Below are 27,424 nucleotides of genomic sequence, written 5' to 3'. Positions count from 1 at the left end.
CTGAGTGTCTAAAAGCACCGCCAAACCTCTGCCAATAGGCTGAGCCAGAGGAGAGGCCTAATCCTGGCAAATGGGTCTCAGATGAAGCAGAGCTGAATTTGTTGTTTGGAACAACTCGTTCCATAGGACTGAAGGTGTGAACTGGTGCAGTATGACCGCAGCTCGAAGCATTGCAGCCCTAACAAGCTACATGACAAATTCAGCTTTGCTACATCTTCTATCCATAGGGTGTAGTCATTATATTCCTGCATTTGGATAATTTATCCGTTACAGGCCAGTGAGGAGCCATGAGTATAACATGTGGATTGTAGGGTATCCCAGATGATTTGTTTTATATCATCCAATTAGTTACAGACCAGATATCTAAACTGGGATTATCCCAGAGCCCACTAACCCAGCCAGTCGAGTACTGGAACCAAGTCCAGTATAACATACCAGTTAACCCTTTACAAACCCACCCCATCCCAGCACTGATACAAGCAACCCTCCACCTATATCACCAGTTACTCCACTCATGCCTTGTAGTTCTGGACTGAACTGTCAGTTTTTGGGAGAGATTAATCACTTTTTTTTCCCATTTCGCACCCACAAAGATTTCCCCCATACCCTCCTGGATCTCTACAGATGTAGCAGAGCATTTAACTCCTTGGTGCTGCCTCGTCCTATCATCAGAACTCTCCATGTTAAAATAATATCATAGACTCCGCAGGTCTGGTCAGCGATGTACCTGGAAATGTCCTGCCGGGTCCTCAGCTTCTTTATATATATGTACTCCTATGGTGAGACCACCAAAAGAAAGAACAGGTGGTCTAACATCTACAGGTGCGGTCTTATATGTAAAATCAGATAGATAGACAATAGATTGATCGATCGATAAAAAAAATAGATAGACAATAGATTGATCGATAGATTAAAAAAAATAGATAGATAGATAGGCAATAGATTGACTGATAGATAGATTAATAGATAGGCAATAGATTGATCAATAGATGAATAGATAGATAATAGACAGAAAGATCGATAAGTACATAGATAGATGACAGATAGATACATTGTGTCAAATATCCAGCTCAGCTCTGCTACATCTGTTAAACTCAGCTCTCCTACACCTGTATGTATTCTAATAATAGATCAATCATATTCCCTAGATACTGTACACGCCGCAGGATCCGAGTGCATTGAGGTAAAACCGTGTCGTAAGCGCTCGGTGCTCACAAATGGTAGAACGACAGATAAGACTCCTTAAGAATAAAGTGGGAATATACTGGAACTGAAGAATCTGCATCAAGAATGCAGTCGACACAGTTAAAAGAAGTCATTTTACATTGCTCTGCCTGAAAAATGAGATTCTTGACCACTTCAGGCTTTGGAGGACTTGTCACCCATTACACAGCGCAAAATACCGCATGCCTCTTAACCAATTAAGAGGATAAAGTATTTAAAAAAAACCCATAATAAATCTGGAATATTAAGTCGCACAAAGTATAATTATGCTTATTCTCTTCTACAATTTACAATCACTTCTGTCGAAGATAGCGATTTGTGAAAAATGTAACAAAAAAATAAAAAAATTAAAAAATTCTAAACTAAAAGTCAGTCCAAGCTAATGCTTATAGCCAAATAAATGCAAAAAAAAAGAACAAAAACATCAGATGAGCTGCGCTGGAATAGTTGAAACATTAGACGCCTTGTATGTAGTAAGGGGGTAAATACCATCTTACCACTGAGCATTATCAGGGATCTGTGGGGTGCACAAATCACCAAAAAAACATAAAAGGCAAAAATATAAATCATTGCGTAAACGTGAACTAAATTTTTTTAATTCATTTTTTTTTTTGTCAGGGAAAATGTCTAAGACCAAAGCAACGAAGACTGATTTATTATTCCTCCATTTACAATTTTTGACTAAATTTTACATCCTTGTTTGCGCTACCTTAATACCGACCCAAAACGCCGAGAGGGTGGGCGGGTCATCGAAGGAAAAAATCAGCGTGAAAATGCTGCCATTAGAATTTGTATCTATCAATTCTACATTTTTTTATTTTTTTATTCATTTTTCTACATATTTTTTTTTTGCCATTTTATAGGAAAAAAAATCTATCTGCCTAAGAGGCCGGTGTTGAGAGCTTGTATTTCAGCGTGATGTATTTTAAAAAGGTTCCTTCTCTCTCACAGTTTGTGACCAGTGGTAGGAACGCACGTCTGGGGTTTATTGAAAATATAAATATACTTTATTGAAAAGCGTTTATTGAACCTATAAATATTCAGGAGGAGGTGGGGTGGGCAAATGCAAATGGGGAAAAAGACACTTGGATCCCGCATGTAACATGCAAAGAAAGAAAATAATACCGCATTGCAAAAATCACCTCTTTCTACTGTTTTATCACAGCATAGGGACAGAAAATTCAAAAATTTCAATGGAATTTTTGAAAAACAAAATAAAAAATGTTGTTTTTTTCAGCGCATCAAATGCAATTCAAGTCGGTGACTGCTCATCTAAAATATGGGAAGTCAAGCTGCAATAGTGAACATCTTCCCTTTTAACTCTTTCACGACTGGGCAACATGCTCAGGTCCTGATTTTTTTATGCAATCACGGCAACACACTCTATACACTGTGGAATTAAGCGTGATGAGTTAAATTACCACATGTAATATTCTCACTGTATACTGGAAAAGAACCCCCCCCCTCCCCCTCCCCTGAAATTTTAAGGGATAGTAAAAAGATGTGTATACTCTCTGTAGGTCTGCTCTGTGTACTACCGAAATATGAAGCAAAGTGCTAAAGTAATCAGATACGCTTCTGCTACCCTATATTTAAGACTGAAGGCTCCTCTGACAACAGCGTTTGACCTAATTTATTTCTCTTGCAGATTAGCAGAAAAGCCTGCATTCCTTGCAAAGGGTAATTCCCTACGTCTCCCCCTTGTTCCACGTTACCCTAAAATCTAATATACAAATCAACGCCTCGAAGGAGGTAACCTGAGGCTAAACTGGGACTCCATGCATGGGACAGCGCACAGGAGACCGGCTTCAGTGCAATAGGCTGCAGCATCCTACAACCTGCCACAAGGCAGCAAGTTTACCACGGCTTCTCCTAAAATTCTGTCCGGGAAACTTACGAGATCTAAGGTTCGGCCTTTTAGAATTGCAGGAACTTGCAAAAACAGGCAAATAAATAAACAAAAAATAATTACTCATAAAAACAAAAAAAAAAATGAAAGATAAACTAAAGCAATGATTCATAAATAAACAATAATCTGCAAGTAAATAAAAAAAATAATGAAAAATAAACAATAAAAATAGAAATAAAATGGAATTCAAAAACTAAATAAGAAAAGAATTAAAAAATGAAATAAAAGAAAAGTCGCGATGACTATCCACAGCATCGCTTATGGGCTAATTAAGACGTAGTTGCAAACTTCAACACCCTCCACCGCAGGTCGGTGACATGAGAAACGAGTGGACAGGATGCAGTTATTAAAGGTACGGACAAAAGCGCCAAAAGAACGGGTGGGATTTGCATAAATAAATGTTCTCTTTGTGCCTGGGATGTTGCAGCAGTAAACAGACCTGTGTGATGATTATAACATTTCCACAGTTAAAATACTACGAAGGAATTGCAACCAGCAGCCGAGAATCCTGCAGGCTCGGAGCTCCCCCTAGTAGTCAGAGGCTGTCAGTTTTCTGCCTGCAGGGCACTGCTGAAATGTGCAGCTTAAAAATCAATACAAGTAGTTGAAGCAAAGTGTATTTATAAAAAAATATATAATACAGGCAAAAACAACAATGCATAGTCTGCATACCTGGGCGCTGCGAACAAGTGCGGGCCCTTTAAAAAAAATGCATCTATCCTCATTGGGCTGCATTAAAAATGAAACACCCTGCACAACCGTGCCTGCTCGTACGAACTCTGCAAATGAGGGCAGATTCGTAAGGTCTTAAAAACTCCAAAAAGACTCCTGTAAGTAGGACCATCGTATGTGTTTTGCGGTCTGTAAACTGCAGATCCGCAAAATACGGATACCGGCCGCGTGCATCTCACAATTTCCACGGGCTCCATTGTCAAAATGCCTATTCTTGTCCGCAAAACGGACAAGAATAGGACATGTTCTATTTTTTGGCGAGCCGGACATATGGATGCCAGCGGTACACGGTGTTCTGGCCGCATTTTTTGCGGCCCCACTAAAAAAATGAGCGGGTCAGCATCCAATCTGCAAAAAATGTGAGAAAAAAAGATGGTCGTGTGCAGGAGGCCTTAAGCAGTGTAACGCCACACCTTGCATTGACGCCTTTAAAAGCTGAAACTGATAATTGGGGGAAAGATTTAAAAAAAAAATCCAAAACATATGGGGTGATGTTTTTGGGAGGCCTGCAATATTGTGCAAGGCCTGAGGATATGAATCTGCAAAGTACGAGCATCCAGAGCGCTCACATGTAAAAATGTAATCTGTTCATAGATATTTAGTGCATACAAGTCAGGTTCCTTCCTGCACTGCAAGAGACGCCCAACCACAACCATTTTCCTGTGGTACGCTACCTGTTGGCAATGAAGGGGTTAGCGCCCTTTGTAATCTGCTTCACAAGACTGGGGGGGGGGTTATTTTATTTTATTTTTTTCTTACCAAAAAACTACTTGAAGATTTGAATATATGATTGATACGTGAAAGGAGTGGAGTTTGCACAAACGCCTGCCGCCTGTCATCTCACGGGAAGGTCTGCCATCTTTTCACACCATCTCTGATGAAATCTTAAAGCTGAGATTAAGTCACTGATACACGAGAAAGAGGGAAGGAGTGAAAGGAGGACGAGGCGCTTTAATTGATGTCGAGAGGTAATCTACAGGTAGCGGACTCCAGTCATTAATGTGCCGACTGCATCCGACGTGCAAAAGAAATAATCATATCTAATAGAATAAAGGATATAAAGGTATGCACCGGGACAGATAGACGGATGGATGGATAGATAGACAGATAGATATAGACAGATAGATATATGATAGATATGAGATTAGATAGATAGACAGATAGATAGATAGATAGATAATAGACAGAGATAGATAGATGATAGATAGATAGATAGATAGATAGATAGATAGATATGAGAGAGATAGATAGATAATAGATAGATAGATAATAGATAGATAGATAGATAGATAATAGATAGATAATAGATAATAGATAGATGATAGATAGATAGATAAATAGATAGATGATAGATAGATAGATATTTGCATTGATATACAGATACACATATATGAATACACTGTAGACGCAGAGGTTTGATATCACAGACACATATACACCTGAGTGCCCCTCGCACTCTTCTCCTGTGCACTAGTCTGTGCAGTCTTTGCTCACTATTGCCCTATAATCAGCCGATCTGCAGTGAGCGCGCTGCGAGGCTCTAGGCCTGAGAGTCAGTAAAATCCCTCCTCAGCAATTATTACAGATAAGTCACCGTTCACGCTGTGGTTTTGCTGTTCTTAACTACAGACCGGCGATCTCAGTCCCCACCGCACACAGGTAGGAGCTTTCTGGGGTTTTTTTTGTTTTCTGTTTTTTGTGCACATTGACTGGAAGCCTCCAAGGTGCTAGCTATGGGATGCAGCGCGCTCGCTCGTCACCGGATTCCTACATAACACAAACCAGAGGGCTTTTACACAATCAACAATAAAAACTGGTTTGACTGCTCTCTCTCTCTCTCCACATCTGCAGGTATTTTCATGCTACAACATGGACGCTTTCCCTCGTTCGCCCCTTCAGTCTTTATTTTTTATTACGTATCGGGCTCTTATATATTACTTGAAGCTCAAGCAGTCGGGTCTGCACCGGGAGGGCCGCACACTGCTTGGGATCACTTGTTTTCAGGTCTCAAGCCAGTAAGTAATGCTGTCTTGTTTATTCAGGAGATGTCAAACTAATCCACAGCAGAATACAATCAGGAAGCCGGGCAGCGGCGTACGCCGTATACAATCAATACACTACCACTCATTACACCCGACGTAGCAGCAACTTGCAAATCTATCACAAACCCCAACACGTTCTCTATTCAATTAGGACTCCACGTAAGGTATGCAACTCCCATTGTAAAAAAATAAATTATTTGCATAATTTGCTAATCCCGGGGAAGGGGGGGGGGGGGGGACCCTAACCCTAGTTAACTACTGTACTTTCCCAATTCTAAATTTGCATTGCAGCATTGCAAAAAAAAAGAAATCTACTACAGTGCCACCGAGAGACTGGCACTTGCACAGGATCTAATTGCAAAGCTCAAATTTGCTCGCAGATCAGGATGCCGATGTCAAATCGCATAACGTCTATGGAAAAAAGATCCCGGTAGACCGCCAAAAACAGTATAGGATGCACACAAAAAAATTCTAAATTTTTCACATTATTCATAGTCTTCCATTGAGACCAGATATCATTAACCTACAGGCAACAGAGCATGACAGGGCGCACCATAGAACGACTGTGGCAAAGAAAGGGTTACGCCGGCTGCCAACGCGCTTCATGAATATTCAAATGCCTCCAGTGATGTCATTTCTGGATCACTGATCAATAGTCCTAAGATCAGGGAGATGTAAACAGCAATATATATATATATATACCTACCTGAATTATGTCCTTCTGCATCCCAGACATATTTTTGGGGTTCTCACCCCAAAAAAATATACATTACAAAAAATGAAAGGCCTCTGCATTCAAAGGTTCCATGGCTATGATACAATCCAGAGATCCCAAAATTTAAAACACATTGATGGTGCTACCAAAAATACAAAAATAAACAAATACAAAATGTACAATTTAAGAACCACCAAAGCCAAAAGCTGCACCCAGAAACACAGGAGCAGGTCCCACACCACAGAGCAGACAGCTCGCCTCTCACAGCTACAGTCCCATCTCTTTTGTTTTTCAAAACATATATTTAAAAAAAAAAAATTGCAATGAAAGAAAAAATAATCCAAATACGACGGGAAGAATTATGGTAGAGGGAGAGAAGGGAAGGATGGTAGCAGAGCAGGCAGCTCTCCCTGCAAGCCAGGGGAGGGGAGAGAGACCCTTATATATCCCTATATATATTTATTTATTTAAATTTGTTAAAATCTACCATAAATATTCTGCCGTCCCCGGATCTCCCCTCTCCCCATTCCCCCGGACACAGGCGCTCTGCAGGTTTGGGGGGAAGACCAGGCAGGGGCCATGGGATTATTTACACTTTTATTTTTTACAGGGAAGAAGGGCCAGGATGAAAGGGAGAGGATGCAGCCGCTTGTGAAGCCCGAGCAGGGGGCGGGAAAATGAGCCGAGCCCTGGGCTCCTGACTCCTTTCACCACCAGCAGTCACCTCCTCATCCCCGTCCCTATCATGCACATGTATGAACACGTCCCTGACCCCGTATAACAGCCCAGGCCTGTCAATACGTGCACTGTGCATGGACACAACCCTGTGTATGAAAACAATCCAGGGCCCATGTACCTCATGTATGAACACAATCCAGTCCCTATGTATGACAACATAAGCACATTCATGTGCCCACGTATGAACGCGTTCCCCGGGGTGTCTAAGGGCACAATCCTGAACCTGTGTACACCAGGTGTGAACACAGTTCTGTCCCTATGTATGAACACAAGCCTGTGCACATCTATAAACATAGTCCGGTACAAATACAGTCCTATCCTCATGTATGAACGCAGTGCGGACCCCCAGTATGAATAAAGTCCTTTCCCCATGAATGAACATAATCTTGTATGAACATAGTTCTTTCCTCATGTATGAACACAGTCCTGCCCTCATGTATATACACAGTCCTGTCCCCATGTATAAGCACTGTCCTGTCCCTATGTATGAACATAGTCCTGTCCTCATGTATGAACATAGTCCTCTCCTCATGTATGAACATAGTCCTGTCCTCATGTATGAACATAGTCCTTTCCCCATGTATGAACATAGTCTTCTCCTCATGTATGAACATAGTCCTGTCCTCTTGTATGAACATAGTCCTGTCCCCATGTATGAACATAGTCTTCTCCTCATGTATGAACATAGTCCTGTCCTCATGTATGAACATAGTCCTCTCCTCATGTATGAACATAGTCCTTTCCCCATGTATGAACATAGTCTTGTCCCCATGTATGAACATAGTCCTGTCCCCATGTATGAACATAGTCCTGTCCTCATGTATGAACATAGTCCTGTCCCCATGTATGAACATAGTCCTCTCCTCATGTATGAACATAGTCCTGTCCCCATGTATGAACATAATACTGTCCCCATGTATGAACACAGTCCTGTCCTCATGTATGAACATAGTCCTGTCCCCATGTATGAACATAGTCCTGTCCCCATGTATTAACACAGTCCTGTCCTCATGTATGAACATAGTCCTGTCCCCATGTATGAACATAGTCCTGTCCCCATGTATGAACACAGTCCTGTCCTCATGTATGAACATAGTCTTCTCCTCATGTATGAACACTGTCCTGTCCCCATGTATGAACATAGTCCTGTCCCCATGTATGAACATAGTCCTGTCCCCATGTATGAACATAGTCCTGTCCTCATGTATGAACATAGTCCTGTCCCCATGTATGAACATAGTCCTCTCCTCATGTATGAACATAGTCCTGTCCTCATGTATGAACATAGTCCTGTCCCCATGTATGAACATAGTCCTCTCCTCATGTATGAACATAGTCCTGCCCTCATGTATGAACATAGTCCTGTCCTCATGTATGAACATAGTCCTGTCCCCATATATAAACATAGTCCTGTCCTCATGTATGAACATAGTCCTCTCCTCATGTATGAACATAGTCCTTTCCCCATGTATGAACATAGTCTTGTCCCCATGTATGAACATAGTCCTGTCCCCATGTATGAACATAGTCCTGTCCTCATGTATGAACATAGTCCTGTCCCCATGTATGAACATAGTCCTCTCCTCATGTATGAACATAGTCCTGTCCCCATGTATGAACATAGTACTGTCCCCATGTATGAACACAGTCCTGTCCTCATGTATGAACATAGTCCTGTCCCCATGTATGAACATAGTACTGTCCCCATGTATGAACACAGTCCTGTCCTCATGTATGAACATAGTCCTGTCCCCATGTATGAACATAGTCCTGTCCCCATGTATTAACACAGTCCTGTCCTCATGTATGAACATAGTCCTGTCCCCATGTATGAACACAGTCCTGTCCTCATGTATGAACATAGTCTTCTCCTCATGTATGAACACTGTCCTGTCCCCATGTATGAACATAGTCCTGTCCCCATGTATGAACATAGTCCTGTCCCCATGTATGAACATAGTCCTGTCCTCATGTATGAACATAGTCCTGTCCCCATGTATGAACATAGTCCTCTCCTCATGTATGAACATAGTCCTGTCCTCATGTATGAACATAGTCCTGTCCCCATGTATGAACATAGTCCTCTCCTCATGTATGAACATAGTCCTGCCCTCATGTATGAACATAGTCCTGTCCTCATGTATGAACATAGTCCTGTCCCCATATATAAACATAGTCCTGTCCTCATGTATGAACATAGTCCTGTCCTCATGTATGAACATAGTCCTCTCCTCATGTATGAACATAGTCCTGTGCCCATGTATGAACATAGTCCTGCCCTCATGTATGAACACTGTCCTGTCACCATGAATGAACATAGTCCTGTTCAAATACAGTTCTGCACCCATGTAAAAACAGACTTGTGCCCATGTTCAAACCCAAGGCTAACCCCGTACATCTGATGTATGATCATAGCTCTGTACAAAATCAGTCCTGTCCCCACATATGACCTCAATATTATCCCCATAGATGAAACAATCATGTCCCTATATACCCTATGTACAGTATGAACACAGTCCTGTCCACAAGTACCCCATGTATGAATACAGTCCTGTCCCCATGTACCACGTGTATATACACAGTCTTGTCCCCATGTACCACGTGTATGAACACAGTCCTGTCCCCATGTACCCTATGTATATACACAGTCCTGTCATCATGTACCCCATGTATATACACAGTCCTGTCCACACGTACCCCATGTATATACACGGTCTTGTCCCCATGTACCACGTGTATATACACAGTCCTGTCCCCATGTACCACGTGTATATACACAGTCCTGTCCACATGTACTACGTGTATGAACACAGTCCTGTCCCCATGTACCCCGTGTATATACACAGTCCTGTCCACACGTACCCCATGTAAATACACAGTCCTGTCCCCATGTACCCTGTGTATGAACACAGTCCTGTCCCCATGTACCCCGTGTATATACACAGTCCTGTCCCCATGTATATACACAGTCCTGTCCCCATGTACCCCGTGTATATACACAGTCCTGTCCCCATGTATATACACAGTCCTGTCCCCATGTATATACACAGTCCTGTCCCCCATGTATATACACAGTCCTGTCCCCCATGTATATACACAGTCCTGTCCCCCATTTATATACACAGTCCTGTCCCCATGTATATACACAGTCCTGTCCCCCATGTATATACACAGTCCTGTCCCCATGTATATACACAGTCCTGTCCCCCATGTATATACACAGTCCTGTCCCCCATGTATATACACAGTCCTGTCCCCCATGTATATACACAGTCCTGTCCCCATGTATATACACAGTCCTGTCCCCCATGTATATACACAGTCCTGTCCCCCATGTATATACACAGTCCTGTCCCCCATGTATATACACAGTCCTGTCCCCCATGTATATACACAGTCCTGTCCCCATGTATATACACAGTCCTGTCCCCATGTATATACACAGTCCTGTCCCCCATGTATATACACAGTCCTGTCCCCCATGTATATACACAGTCCTGTCCCCATGTATATACACAGTCCTGTCCCCCATGTATATACACAGTCCTGTCCCCCATGTATATACACAGTCCTGTCCCCATGTATATACACAGTCCTGTCCCCATGTATATACACAGTCCTGTCCTCATGTATATACACAGTCCTGTCCCCCATGTATATACACAGTCCTGTCCCCCATGTATATACACAGTCCTGTCCCCCATGTATATACACAGTCCTGTCCCCCATGTATATACACAGTCCTGTCCCCCATGTATATACACAGTTCTGTCCCCCATGTATATACACAGTCCTGTCCCCCATGTATACACAGTCCTGTCCCCCATGTATATACACAGTCCTGTCCCCCATGTATATACACAGTCCTGTCCCCCATGTATATACACAGTCCTGTCCCCCATGTATATACACAGTCCTGTCCCCCATGTATATACACAGTCCTATCCCCCATGTATATACACAGTCCTGTCCCCATGTATATACACAGTCCTGTCCCCCATGTATATACACAGTCCTGTCCCCCATGTATATACACAGTCCTGTCCCCCATGTATATACACAGTCCTCTCCCCCATGTATATACACAGTCCTGTCCCCCATGTATATACACAGTCCTGTCCTCATGTATATACACAGTCCTGTCCCCCATGTATATACACAGTCCTGTCCCCCATGTATATACACAGTCCTGTCCCCATGTATATACACAGTCCTGTCCCCCATGTATATACACAGTCCTGTCCCCCATGTATATACACAGTCCTGTCCCCCATGTATATACACAGTCCTGTCCCCCATGTATATACACAGTCCTGTCCCCCATGTATATACACAGTCCTGTCCCCCATGTATATACACAGTCCTGTCCCCCATGTATATACACAGTCCTGTCCCCCATGTATATACACAGTCCTGTCCCCCATGTATATACACAGTCCTGTCCCCATGTATATACACAGTCCTGTCCCCATGTATATACACAGTCCTGTCCCCCATGTATATACACAGTCCTGTCCCCCATGTATATACACAGTCCTGTCCTCATGTATATACACAGTCCTGTCCCCATGTATATACACAGTCCTGTCCCCCATGTATATACACAGTCCTGTCCCCATGTATATACACAGTCCTGTCCCCGTGTATATACACAGTCCTGTCCCCATGTATATACACAGTCCTGTCCCCGTGTATATACACAGTCCTGTCCCCATGTATATACACAGTCCTGTCCCCCATGTATATACACAGTCCTGTCCCCCATGTATATACACAGTCCTGTCCCCCATGTATATACACAGTCCTGTCCCCCATGTATATACACAGTCCTGTCCCCCATGTATATACACAGTCCTGTCCCCCATGTATATACACAGTCCTGTCCCCATGTATATACACAGTCCTGTCCACCATGTATATACACAGTCCTGTCCCCCATGTATATACACAGTCCTGTCCCCCATGTATATACACAGTCCTGTCCCTCATGTATATACACAGTCCTGTCCCCCATGTATATACACAGTCCTGTCCCCCATGTATATACACAGTCCTGTCCTCATGTATATACACAGTCCTGTCCCCATGTATATACACAGTCCTGTCCCCATGTATATACACAGTCCTGTCCCCGTGTATATACACAGTCCTGTCCCCATGTATATACACAGTCCTGTCCCCCATGTATATACACAGTCCTGTCCCTCATGTATATACACAGTCCTGTCCCCCATGTATATACACAGTCCTGTCCCCCATGTATATACACAGTCCTGTCCCCATGTATATACACAGTCCTGTCCCCCATGTATATACACAGTCCTGTCCCCCATGTATATACACAGTCCTGTCCCCATGTATATACACAGTCCTGTCCCCCATGTATATACACAGTCCTGTCCCTCATGTATATACACAGTCCTGTCCCCATGTATATACACAGTCCTATCCCCCATGTATATACACAGTCCTATCCCCCATGTATATACACAGTCCTATCCCCCATGTATATACACAGTCCTATCCCCCATGTATATACACAGTCCTGTCCCCCATGTATATACACAGTCCTGTCCCCATGTATATACACAGTCCTGTCCCCATGTATATACACAGTCCTGTCCCCATGTATATACACAGTCCTGTCCCCCATGTATATACACAGTCCTGTCCCCCATGTATATACACAGTCCTGTCCCCATGTATATACACAGTCCTGTCCCCCATGTATATACACAGTCCTGTCCCTCATGTATATACACAGTCCTGTCCCCATGTATATACACAGTCCTATCCCCCATGTATATACACAGTCCTATCCCCCATGTATATACACAGTCCTATCCCCCATGTATATACACAGTCCTATCCCCCATGTATATACACAGTCCTGTCCCCCATGTATATACACAGTCCTGTCCCCATGTATATACACAGTCCTGTCCCCATGTATATACACAGTCCTGTCCCCATGTATATACACAGTCCTGTCCCCATGTATATACACAGTCCTGTCCCCCATGTATATACACAGTCCTGTCCCCCATGTATATACACAGTCCTGTCCCCCATGTATATACACAGTCCTGTCCCCCATGTATATACACAGTCCTGTCCCCCATGTATATACACAGTCCTGTCCCCCATGTATATACACAGTCCTGTCCCCCATGTATATACACAGTCCTGTCCCCCATGTATATACACAGTCCTGTCCCCCATGTATATACACAGTCCTGTCCCCCATGTATATACACAGTCCTATCCCCCATGTATATACACAGTCCTGTCCCTCATGTATATACACAGTCCTGTCCCCATGTATATACACAGTCCTATCCCCCATGTATATACACAGTCCTATCCCCCATGTATATACACAGTCCTGTCCCCCATGTATATACACAGTCCTGTCCCCATGTATATACACAGTCCTGTCCCCATGTATATACACAGTCCTGTCCCCATGTATATACACAGTCCTGTCCCCATGTACCCCGTGTATATACACAGTCCTGTCCCCATGTATATACACAGTCCTGTCCCCATGTATATACACAGTCCTGTCCCCCATGTATATACACAGTCCTGTCCCCCATGTATATACACAGTCCTGTCCCCCATGTATATACACAGTCCTGTCCCCCATGTATATACACAGTCCTGTCCCCCATGTATATACACAGTCCTGTCCCCATGTATATACACAGTCCTGTCCCCCATGTATATACACAGTCCTGTCCCCCCTGTATATACACAGTCCTGTCCCCCATGTATATACACAGTCCTGTCCCCCATGTATATACACAGTCCTGTCCCCCATGTATATACACAGTCCTGTCCCCCATGTATATACACAGTCCTGTCCCCCATGTATATACACAGTCCTGTCCCCCATGTATATACACAGTCCTGTCCCCATGTATATACACAGTCCTGTCCCCCATGTATATACACAGTCCTGTCCCCCATGTATATACACAGTCCTGTCCCCCATGTATATACACAGTCCTGTCCACCATGTATATACACAGTCCTGTCCCCCATGTATATACACAGTCCTGTCCACCATGTATATACACAGTCCTGTCCCCCATGTATATACACAGTCCTGTCCCCCATGTATATATACGTGACCCCTACAACCATCCATTTCAGATCAGTTATCACCTCATGTTCATGGACGCAGCATGTACACATAAATATTAATGCTCAATGCCTGGTATATAGCATAAAGCGAGGCTAAATATCGGTACCCCAGCGCCGTACGATCGTGTACCGCACCGTCTTATTACATGACATCTACATGAGCTGACTATCACTCAGGTGGCGCCTGTTATCTCAAATGTCTATGAAAAATTACAAATTGCGGCGCACAAACCGCACGACGGCAGCGAGGCGGCTTCAGCTTTGCGTCCATGACGCCGGCGCCGCTGATCTACATGATTCTAGGTGTTTTACCCCTTTAGATTGCAAGCTCCCTGGTGCTAACCCTGCCTACAGGTCACCTCGCCTTCTACATTTTCTCGCCATAATCCGGTGACAGGCGACCGGCGGGCAGGGATATTTTTATGCTGTACGGATATTCTTATTACAACGGCCGATGACCTGACGTCAGGTATACTTAAAACTGCGCCATTTAACACTATCATGCCCTGGGTCGGAGACCTGCGGTGGACATGGGTGCTGGGCGGCCTCTGATACACTGGCTGAACTTTTGATATCTCAAGAGCTGACGCTCGCCTCGGTGCGGTCTCTGACCTGGGCCCCATGTCTGCAGCACCCACATGGAGGTAACCCCAGGACATGTGGGTGCCAGCTCCGCTGTAAACAGACCCCTGTCCCGTCTCCAGTCTGCACAGCCTCCCTCCCCTCCTAATAAATCGATCCCGCGCCCCCTCCTCTCTCCCCCCTCTCCCTCCCCAGCCTCTGCTGCCAGTTTGGTTGCATTTCCATTTTACAACCAGGCAGTTGTAATTCTGTTATAACCATGTGTTTGTCATTAGCCCGTCCTGCCCGGGTCCTACCTCCCCGCGGTCGCCCCCCTTTACCCCTCCAACTTTTTCACTGCACGTCTGCAGCCGCTCAGCCCCGCGCAACCTTCTAAGACCCATCGCCCTGAGAATAATCACAACGCATGACCCGATCTGCGAGATCTGGTCTAAAACCACAACAGTCCGGCCAACTTTACGTCCCATGCCGCCATCGATGGCCTTGCACTTGGCGCTCTGTGCAATCCGGTCTGGTGCCATCCTCCAAACGCGCAGATCGTAAAACTCGCTGCGACAAATATGCCCAACAACAAGACATTTGGAGACATCTGGGCAATATATAGCGTCCTGGCGGCGCTGCCAATGTCCTTATCGTACAGATTGCCCTCACCAGAAATAATCAATGGGATTGAATGGCTTCATGCATTGCAACAGAAAACTGCAGGGCAGGAAGGGATCTTATGCAATCAAGTCGCCAGATACTGATCCAGTCACAATGATTGCCTTGATCTGCATGCACTGCAGAAGCCATCGCATGGTACAGTGATCCGTGCAATCAGAGGGGGACAAAGGCCGATGCATTCGGTGCTTTAAATCCCCGGACTGGGGAATGACATGGAAATGAATGGAGAGGGGAATGTGCGACACTGTCACAAGGAGCAGAGAATCACATGCGTCCTCCTGCAACTTTCCCAACTTCCCAGCTCTCGCCCTCCCCCAGTGCAAAACTTTTGGTGCAGGATCCCCCGCCGGCTCCGAGCCCCTCACCCTGCACTTACGTGGAACGATCTCCCTCTGTAATAAGTGCTGCGGGTTCCCTTGCTTGCGACGGGACATTGCAGTGGCATTTACAGTGGCATCGCCCGGAGATCTGCAAGACAACCCGGGGACTCCTTCCTCCTCTGCCAGCACCTTCTTCTTCTTCTTCTTCCTCCTCCTCCTCCTGCTCCTTGCTCTCTTTCTTCCTCCTCCTGGTGCTTCTACTTCTTCTTCTTCTTAAATTAAAATAAAAAATAAAAAAAATTAAAAAATAAAATTCAGCAGGAGCCTCGGGTGCCCCCTCTGTGCCAGGAAGCGGCAGCACTTCTCCTCCAAGTTACCAAATGCCTGTGCCCACTCCAATGGCACTTCTCCCATCAATGCAAAAAAGGCATAAATGCAAAAAAATGAAAAAATGAAATTCAAATAAAAAAATATAAAATAATAATCACTGCCCCAAAAATAAAAAATATAAGTAGAAGAAGAATGCCAGAGAGGGAGCTGACCCTGCTGCCACCAGAGAGGGGATGTCTGCTGCGAGCAGTGAGCCTGGCACTGCCCTGCAATTGACTGGCCAGCACTTTGCACTGCTCCACTTGGCTGGCACTGGGGGGAGGACTACTTCATGGTGAAGATGGCGGAGTCCTGGTTCTCTGGGAGCTCTCTGTCTCTCTATGGCTGGGGCTGCCTCTGTACAATGGGATAAAATTCAAGTTCAAGTACGGACGTGACGTTTAATCTGCACCAGAGACAAAAAGACCCAGAGACTGAGGAGCACTGGGGGCGACTAGTGGCGGCTCTTTAACATTGTACCCTGCCTGCAACACACAGGCTGCTGTGCACACCGGGCGGCGGCGGGGGGGGCGGGGGGGTCCGGCCAAAGGTCACACTGCACAGGACCCGCAGCTCTCTACAGGCTGCGGCAGAGCAAGAGTTAATGGTTGTGAACAGGAAAGAGAGAGGCATAGTACTACCTGACATTAACCCCCCACAGCCCACACTGCAGCCAGGGAAGGGTTAACACATGTGAAAGAAACTATCTATCTATTATCTATCTACAGATCTATCTATTATCTATCTATCTATCTATCTATCTATCTATCTATTATCTATCTATCTATTATCTATCTATCTATCTATCTATCTATTATCTATCTATCTATCTATTATCTATCTATCTATTATCTATCTATCTATTATCTATCTATCTATTATCTATCTATCTATTATCTATCTATCTATCTATCTATCTATCTATCTCTCTATTATCTATCTATCTATTATCTATCTATTATCTATCTCTCTATTATCTATCTATCTATCTATCTATTATCTATCTATCTATCTATTATCTATCTATTATCTATCTATCTCTCTATTATCTATCTATCTATTATTTATCTATTATCTATCTATTATCTATCTATTATCTATCTATCTATTATCTATCTATCTATTATCTATCTATCTATCTATTATCTATCTATCTATTATCTATCTATCTATCTATCTATTATCTATCTATCTATTATCTATCTATTATCTATCTATTATCTATTTATCTATCTATCTATGATCTATCTATCTATCTATTATCTATCTCGTATCTATCTATCTATTATCTATCTATTATCTATTATATATCAATTATCTATCATCTATTATCTATCTATTATCTATCTATTATCTATCTATCTATCTATCTATCTATCTATCTATCTATTATCTATCTATTATCTATCTATTATCTATCTATATATTATCTATCTCGTATCTATCTATCTATCTATCTATCTATCTATCTATCTATCTATCTATTATCTATCTATCTATTATCTATCTATTATCTATCTATTATCTATCTATTATCTATCTCATATCTATCTATCTATCTATCTATCTATCTCAGTTAATCACGTGAGCTCAGATCCATCTTTTCTGTACATACAATCCTTCACAGAGAGACCCCATATTCCTCCGCACCTCATCCTCCATAGACGCTGTAGAGCACCCTGCCCACAAGAGCTTACAATCTAAAAGGGATGGGTGGGAGTGTTGGGGGTGTATGATATCTGTCTCGTGTGCAGTAAAGGGGTTAAGCTGCCTCCTTTCCTCCAGTCTTCTCCCATCTGTACAGTAGTGATCGGCTCCATCCTCCCTGCACCTGACTCCCGTACGGAGAGCCTCGTCTTCCTCTTCCCATCACTTTATATTAATATTTGCTTTCCCTAATTTACGACATGAAACCAAAAACGAGGGCGTCGTCCCCGGGAACATCTGTCCGCGCCGTCTGAGTAACCAGAGCCCGTTCAACGTACATGTAAAATACCAATTAATGGCGCACCCCGAGCCGACAGTGAGCGATGCCACCCCAGTCCTCGGAGCTATGAATATGTATACAGTGACAATGCTCATATATGGCGGCTGCGGCGTCACATACATGGCGGGCGCGCTGTGCACTCATGAAATAGCGCATAGACAATGAGGCGCTGCCAGTCTCTTCCTTGAAGGACATCCTTCTGTCTTCAGCCTCATCCTGCAAGAGGTTAAACTGCTTAATTGTACAAGGCGCATTCGAGACGCCCGGAAACCACTTGCAATATTGTCGTCTGCGCAGAAAGATTCTTTTTTTTTAATTATTCCATCCAAGCCTGCCCATTACCCGCGCAGTCACACATGATGGAGTAGAAAGTGGAAGTGGAACCTGTGACGGCGCCACCTGCATCGCTTCACTTCGTCTCACGCACAATCACCTCCGCACCCGACCCTCCATATCCTTTATAGTCCGCCCTTCGCTTTTATTCGATATTTTAGATCATTTTTTTTATTTTGTTGTTAAATTTCAATAATTGTCACAAGTAAAACGTGAAGTGATTTCTGCCCGTGTGACTGCGCCAATTAGGGAAAGAAAGGGGCGAGTGGTGATGTGCAGGTGTCGCCTCTGCTCCGGCGCTTGGTCCACAGAGACGGCTGTAGTTTCAGTCCCTGCTTCTTGTGCTGCTGGGGCTCTGGGCGTTATAATGCAAGAGCCTCTCTTTTTTTGGAGGTGGGGGCGGCAGTGCTGGAATGTTGGCACGTCTATTACATAATACAGGTGGGAATTTAAATTTTTTCTCTTCCATCTATACCTGGTGCGTCGTATGCTCCTGGGTGACATAGTTTGGAAGATACAGTGTATTATATTACATTATTATATATCATATAATATACTACTATATCATCCATAGCATGCCACATCACACCGTACCATCTCAGATCATGCTACACGTAATATCATACTGTATCCCTCATACCAGGCCATGTCATCCATATATTATACCCTGGTATATAATATTGTATTATCCCATATCACCCATACAATATCATACTATATCACCTATACCATTACCAGGTCATATCGAATCCACCATATATCATATCCTATTATATAATATTGTATTATACCATATCACATATCACACCACGTAATATCATACTATATCACTCATATCAGGTCATATCGACCATACCATATATCATACTCTATTATATAATATTGTATTATACTATATGACGCCATACAATATCATACTATATCACTCATATCAGGTCATATCGACCATACCATATATCATACTCTATTATATAATATTGTATTATACTATATGACGCCATACAATATCATACTATATCACTCATATCAGGTCATATCGACCATACCATATATCATACTCTGCTATATAATATTGTATTATACCATATCACCCATACCAGGTCATGTCGACCATACCATATAGCATATCTTGCTATATAATATTGTATTATACCATATCCCACCACATAATATCATACTATATAACTCATATCAGGTCATATGGACCACACAATATATCATACCTTGCTATATAATATTGTATTATACCATATCACCCCTACAAGGTCATATCAATATACTGTTGTCTTATACCATATGACCCATATTATGGAATAACCTACCATATATCGCCCTGTATTATATAATATATACCTGCCATATGAAGTCATACCAAACCTTACCAGACTTTATTACATGGTAAATTTATATACTAAAGTACACTATACCATATCATACTATATTGTATGTACACCTTACTAAACCATATTACACCATATGGTAATATAGTATACCAGTATATATTGTATTGCATTATAGTATGTCATATCCTACTACATGTATACTTTACCGAACCATATTACATCAGACCGTAATATATCATACTTTATTATATTATGTCATAATTAACACTGTCCTATCCTACTATATGTATGCCTTGCCAAATCATATTGCATCATACCGTAATAATACCTTATACTCTACTATACGGTATAACTGTATGTTGTGTCACATGTATAACGTTGTCATCTTTACACCATATGGTATCACACCATATCAATTATGTATCACCTGATCAAACCTGCCCTATTATATTTATTACCTTGCTTTCTATTATATGCACCGCCTCATACCGTATCAGCTAACGCGTTACCGCACTGACCCCTGCACTATTATACGCTATTACAAATGATTATTGTATATCATTATCAGAGCCCCCCCCCCCCCCGCACTATAAACCTCATTTTTACTTTGCTCTAGAAAAGATGAATGAAGCTGCGTTCACGTCGCCCCCTCCCCCCATTTTTTTTTTTTGTGCCATCAATATCTCATGGTCCCCCCTTTAAAAAACCGTATGATAAGCAGAGGATCTGTCTGTCCAGGGCCCAGCGGGGTCCAGGCTGCCGGGGGGGCGAGGTGGGGGAGGGGAATGGTTTATCTCATCACCCTTCTGTCCCCCAGGCAGGATTCTAACAAAGTCCAGCACATTCAAACTTATTCCTGATCTGTCCTTTTACAGAAACCAGCATGGTGCTGTTACCGCTCAGCTGGTCAGGGAATGGCTTTTTTTTTTTTTTTTTTTTTAACCCATTCCTCACTTTATAGGAGAATACGGAAGCGGTCGGAAACCGAAAGGTTAAAGAGATCCGCCACCCCTCCCTAACAGCGAGCAATAGTTTACAAATCTGCGGCGTTATATTTCGGGTGCAGCGGAGTTGAATTAAATTCTTTTCACCGTTGAATGATTTTCCCCTCGAATGCAGCTCTGAAGGAGTTAATGATATAATTACTGGTGTGGTGGTTATGAATGGGGATGTCCTCAGTGCAGGATGAGGGGAGGAGAAGACACTCAACACCTCTTCTCATATCCCATTCCTCCACTTTTTGTAAACCTCCCCAGCAGTGGGTCTATCACCTAAAGCCGCCCCCCCCCGGCCCCACCTGCTGTCATAATGATGGATATCAGGGGGTCACGCAGGCCTTGTCAGGAATGCACAGAGTTTAGAATATGAATCTATGAGGGAAGCAGACAGGACTTCATGTTTTATACACTCCTGTACAACAACAGGGCAAACACATATATGCCGACGTAGCAGAGCTGAGTTTGTCAGGTGGCACGGAGCGGAAGCTTTCCATATAGTTCTATGTGTTCTTACTGCAATTTCAGAAGAGTTTTCTAGACCTGCATCTGTACTCCCTAGTGCTCTTGGCCCCAGAGCTTACAATCTAATTTACTTTTCCACGGGAGGAAAGAAGACATTTTTCAGAAGTATGAGGCTAAGGCCTCATGCACGCGGCCGTTCCGTGCATTGGGGACCGCAATTGCGATCCGTGCAGCGGGCCGGACCCATTCAACTTGAATGGGTCCGTGGTCTGTCCGCACCGCATGTCATATTTATTTATTTGCGGTGTGGAACAGCGGAAAGAAACACCACGGAAGCGCTCCGTAGTGCTTCCGGTGTTCCGTTCAGTGACTCCGTTCCTGCATCTCCGGAATTGCGGACCCATTCAAGTGAGAGGGTCCACATCCGCGATGCGGGGTGCACATGAGGCCTTAGGTAGCAGAATTGATATATCCTGTGACCAGAGAAATGTCCATATTTCTTAGGGCTCATGCACACGATCGCATGTATTTTGCGGTCCGCAAAATACTGATCTGCAAAAAAAAAAAGAAAACGCGTGACGTCCGTGTTGCATCCGTTTTTTGGGCTGCTCCATTGTAACAATGCCTGTCTTTGTTTGCAAGAATAGGACATGTTCTATTTTTTTGCGGAATGGACACGCAGACAATGGGACACGGAGTCATTTCCGTTTTATTTCAAGTCCCGTTGAAATGAATGGTTCCGCATAATGGAAAACGGAACGAAAACGGAAGAAAAATACGTTGGTGTGCATGAGCCCTTAGTGTTATATGTCCTCAAAATACGAACAACTGCAGCTCTGCGACATATATATCTATATAGCAGTGCTGAATTTGTTGCATTCGCCTTAAGAAACTTGCACATTGCGATCAGTAGGCTGAAGCTGCACCAAAAGACCACTCCAGCTCTGCTACACACACAGAGAAAAGGCTGAATTTGTGGTTTATCCCTTGCTTGTACCCTGTATTGAGATAATACTGCCAGAGTCTGCACCAGCTGACAAACTCAGCACTGCTACATATATACCTATATACAAACTAGCATCATGTTTCAGTCGCCATAACCAACCCCTATTCATAAAAGTTTTGCTGCTTACATCAGCATATATTAGAACAGATATAGCAGAGCCGGATTTGTCATGTAACCGTCTCTTTTGTGCATCCCGATCCTATTCTGAAACTGAGATGAGGTGGAGTCGTGTGATGATGACATACTCAGCTACGCTACATTTTGGAATAACCTCTTTTTCACAATTTAATCTTTCCCGGCAGAAGGGATAATGAGGGGTTGGTATAAAATACAACATTTTAGATTTTATAAATTGTTTCGAAAAATACAAATAAAATTCCAGCCATTTTGCATTTTTTTGCTTGTTTTTTATCTCCCCTTCCTTGAGCTCTGATGCCTGATCTCACAGCGCCCCCTTCAGTCTATTTGCTGTCTCACATTCAAAGGCAGATCAATATCAGTCTCCGAACAGCCCCCCGTCTGCAGCTGGGCCTGGGTCAGAGGCTTCGCCGCCATGTGCCATACACACAGCCAATACGCCCAATTCCATTTTTAATATAATTATTTTTTTATTTTTTTTCGACAGGGGTTCAATAAACATCCAGCCGGGTCTGAGAGGAGCAGCAGTCAACCACAAACTGCGGCCAAGAGTTAGATTAGGTAACCACAATTCGATCTGCCATTGATTGTTGTGGAGGTAAAGAATATATGACATCACAACGCCAGTGCCCTAGTGCCGTAATTCATGTTTTTATTTATTTATTTTTTATTTTAAAATTCAAAAATATATATTTTTTAAATGACATTATGATTATCATTTTTTTTTTATACGTAGTGACATATCGAATTATGGGGTAAAAGGACCACTATCATGTTGTAACACTATGTTTAGCCCAAACATGACATCATTCAATTTTTTCAATTTTTTTTATTTTAAAATTCAAAGATAAAATGAAAAAAATATTTAAAAATTGTTTATTAAAAAAAATGTTTACAAGCAGTGACATATCTCATATGTGGTAGAGGGACCACTATCGTTATAATGCTATACTTAGCCTAAACATGGCATTATTCATTTTTTTTATTATTATTATTATTATTATTATTATTTTTAAATTAAAAAATAAAATAAAAAATATGCTTAAAATTCTATTATTATAGCAACAAGATTTTTACAAAAAGTGACATATGTCATGTGGGGTAGAGGGACCACTATATGTTGGTGCTATATGTAGGCCAAACATGGCAGCATTATTTTTTTTATAATTTTTTTTACTATTTTAAAATTAAAAAAAAAAAAAAAAAATATTAAAAAAAATACATTATTATTACAAAAAATGTGCACATCTAATTTGGGGTGGTTTTGGTTCCCTTCAGGTTCCAGTGCCTGGGTGTGATGTCATCTTCTGCACCCCTATAGTTATACCCCTGGTGACGAGCAGGTACACGTAGATACAACCACTCTAATCATCCCGTTTATGGTCCCAAAGTTGGTCAGAACATTGATTGGACCGCTTTCGATTTATCTTATCTGTGTGTTTACTATTGTCTCTGCACCAAGGGCAATGTACATAGAGGATATTGGCCAAAATACAAATGATTTCCCCTGGGGGTCGTTGTTGGCATCTTGGCTCTCGCCCAATGGAAGTCCTGATGAGCGTCAAATATGAAACTGTGCAGATTTTAATGAATGCCGTCTTTTACCAGTGTACATGTATGAAACACGTGGCTTTTTATGTTGTGCTTTAAACCTGCATTACACACGTACAGATGTAGCAGAGTCGATGCTGTTAGTATAGCTCAAAGGTGTTATTTATGGATTTTGCAGGTAAACCTAGTGCATTACCTTAACTAATAGAGCATGCAGAATGTTTGATGTGTAAAATGAGATACAGATGGGATTGTCAACATGCCTAAAATACCCCCCAAAAAATCTTAAAAATAATAAAAAAATCAAAATGAATACAGTGCATTTCTCCATACCTAGCTAGAGGGCGCTGTAGATCACCCAGTTTACTACATTCAGTATGATAAGTAGAAGAGGGGCCCTTGAAATAATCACAAAATACAGGCAGCAGTAGTAGTGGAATGTTATAGGCGATTCCTTTAGAGTGCAAGCTCTTCGGGGCAGGGTCCTTTCAGCTTGCTTTTCATTGTTCTGGCTTTGCCAAATTGTAAGTTCCAGAGCCTTTGCTCTGTGAGAAAAGATGATTAATATTAATATCAAAGCAAAATATTTTTTAGGTCTGATCAATTATCACCAATTTTGGGACCACGTTGCTTATTTTTAAATTTGTTACATTTTTTATTGTATTTTATACATTGTAATTAGTAAATCTCCCTCCCACTTATATAGAGAGAGAGTTATATAGACTGGAGAGAGAGATAGATAATAGATAGATAATAAATAGATAATAGATAGATAGATAATAGATAGATAGATAATAGATAGATAGATAATAGATAGATAGATAGATAGATAGATAGATAGATAGATAGATAGATAGATAATAAATAGATAATAGATAGATAATAGATAGATAGATATGGATAGATAATAGATAGATAGATAGATAGATAGATAGATAATAGATAGATAGATAATAGATAGATAGATAATAGATAGATAGATAGATAGATAATAGATAGATAATAGATAGATAGATAATAGATAGATAGATAATAGATAGATAGATAGATAGATAGATAGATAATAGATAGATAGATAGATAGATAGATAATAGATATATAGATATTAGATAGATAGATAGATAGATAGATAGATAGATAGATAGATAGATAGATAGATGATAGATAGATAATAGATAGATAGATAGATAGATAATAGATAGATAGATAATAGATAGATAGATAATAGATAGATAGATAATAGATAGATAATAGATAGATAGATAATAGATATATAGATGGATAGATAATAGATAGATAATAGATAGATAGATGGATAGATAATAGATAGATAATAGATAGATAGATAATAGATAGATAATAGATAGATAGATAATAGATAGATAGATAATAGATAGATAGATAATAGATAGATAGATAATAGATAGATAGATAGATAGATAGATAGATAATAGATATATAGATGGATAGATAATAGATAGATAATAGATAATAGATAGATAATAGATAGATAATAGATAGATAATAGATAGATAATAGATAGATAGATAATAGATATATAGATGGATAGATAATAGATAGATAATAGATAGATAGATAATAGATAATAGATAGATAGATAATAGATAGATAGATAATAGATAGATAGATAATAGATAGATAGATAATAGATAGATAGATAGATAATAGATAATAGATAGATAGATGGATAGATAATAGATAGATAATAGATAATAGATAGATAATAGATAGATAATAGATATATAGATATTAGATAGATAGATGGATAGATAATAGATAGATGATAGATAGATAATAGATAGATAATAGATAGATAGATAATAGATATATAGATGGATAGATAATAGATAGATAATAGATAGATAGATAATAGATAATAGATAGATAGATAATAGATAGATAGATAATAGATAGATAGATGGATAGATAGATAGATAGATAATAGATAGATAGATAATAGATAGATAGATAATAGATAGATAGATGGATAGATAATAGATAGATAATAGATAGATAGATAATAGATAGATAGATAGATAGATAGATATGAGATAGATAGATAATATATAGATAGATAGATAATAGATAGATAGATAATAGATAGATAATAGATAGATAATAGATAGATAATAGATAGATAATAGATAGATAGATAGATAGATAGATAAGAGATAGATAGATAATAGATAGATAAGAGATAGATAGATAATAGATAGATAATAGATAGATAGATAATAGATAGATAATAGATAGATAGATAATAGATAATAGATGGATAGATAATTTATTAAAACAAAACAAAAAATCTTTGTTCTATTCCTATATACAGTAAATTGTTCCAGGAATACTTATAAAAGTAATAGGACTGTTCTTAACCACCTTGTGTGAATGAGGCCTAAATCTAATGGACATAATAAAAAAAAACATCCTTATGATTCTAGCGAGCTCAGAAAGGGTTAAGCTATGCATTTCTCTATTCCATACCATTGAATTTAATTGCCAGCCTGGATTATCAGCGTGGATATCACTTGGAGATGGTACCCCGCTTTTTCCCCATTTTTCTCAAGTCCAAATAGCAAAGTGCATCTTGAAGACAATTATGCAGAATGCATTCGGAGGCGCCCCCCGCGTACCGCCAAACTGTTTACAGATTACGCCATTGTTACATATAGAACATAATTATCCTTCAGAGCTTCCATCCTAATTTAAGGATTAAAAGGACAATTTTCAATGTTAATGCACCTCGTCTCGGGAACATGAGCAGCCACCCGTTGGGCACTTCATGGGAGCAATCTGGCTGGGTTGTGCGGAATTAGATCCGCGGCCGTCATAGGGGGCAGTACAGTAAAACTCTGTGCAGGGGAAGAAAAAAGACAATTGTTGTTTTCTTCTTCTTCTGTAACTTTTATAATAGAGAGAGGGACAAATTCAAAGGACAAAAAAAAAATCCAGAAACTTAAAAAATAAATAAAAATGGAGACAAATTCTAAGGATGAGAAACAAAAATCCTCAATTTTCAAAAATGGCTAAAAATGGGGCCAAATTCTAAGGATGAGAAAAATCCAAAAATTTCAAAAATAAGTAAAAATGGGGCAAACTCGAAGCAGGAGAAAATAATCCAAAGATTTAAAAAATAAGTAAA

The 27,424-nt window shown here is 41.2% G+C and overlaps 1 protein-coding gene across 2 annotated transcripts in view; it reads right to left on the bottom strand.

Moving 5' to 3' along the window:
• The window catches only part of BCL11B (BAF chromatin remodeling complex subunit BCL11B), an 89,304-nt gene extending 72,400 nt beyond the window's left edge, over nucleotides 1–16,904 (bottom strand). For both annotated transcript variants that reach the window (XM_040412536.1, XM_040412537.1), the window contains exon 1: nucleotides 16,131–16,904. In XM_040412536.1, the coding sequence (XP_040268470.1) occupies nucleotides 16,131–16,188 (58 nt within the window). In that variant the 5' untranslated portion in view covers nucleotides 16,189–16,904. The remainder of the gene's footprint in view (nucleotides 1–16,130) is intronic.
• Between the last annotated feature and the right edge of the window lie 10,520 nt (nucleotides 16,905–27,424).

The sequence above is a fragment of the Bufo bufo genome, chromosome 11 (genome assembly GCF_905171765.1).
Source record: "Bufo bufo chromosome 11, aBufBuf1.1, whole genome shotgun sequence".
Lineage (NCBI taxonomy): Eukaryota > Metazoa > Chordata > Amphibia > Anura > Bufonidae > Bufo > Bufo bufo.
This window is presented reverse-complemented; position numbering and strand designations above follow the sequence as displayed.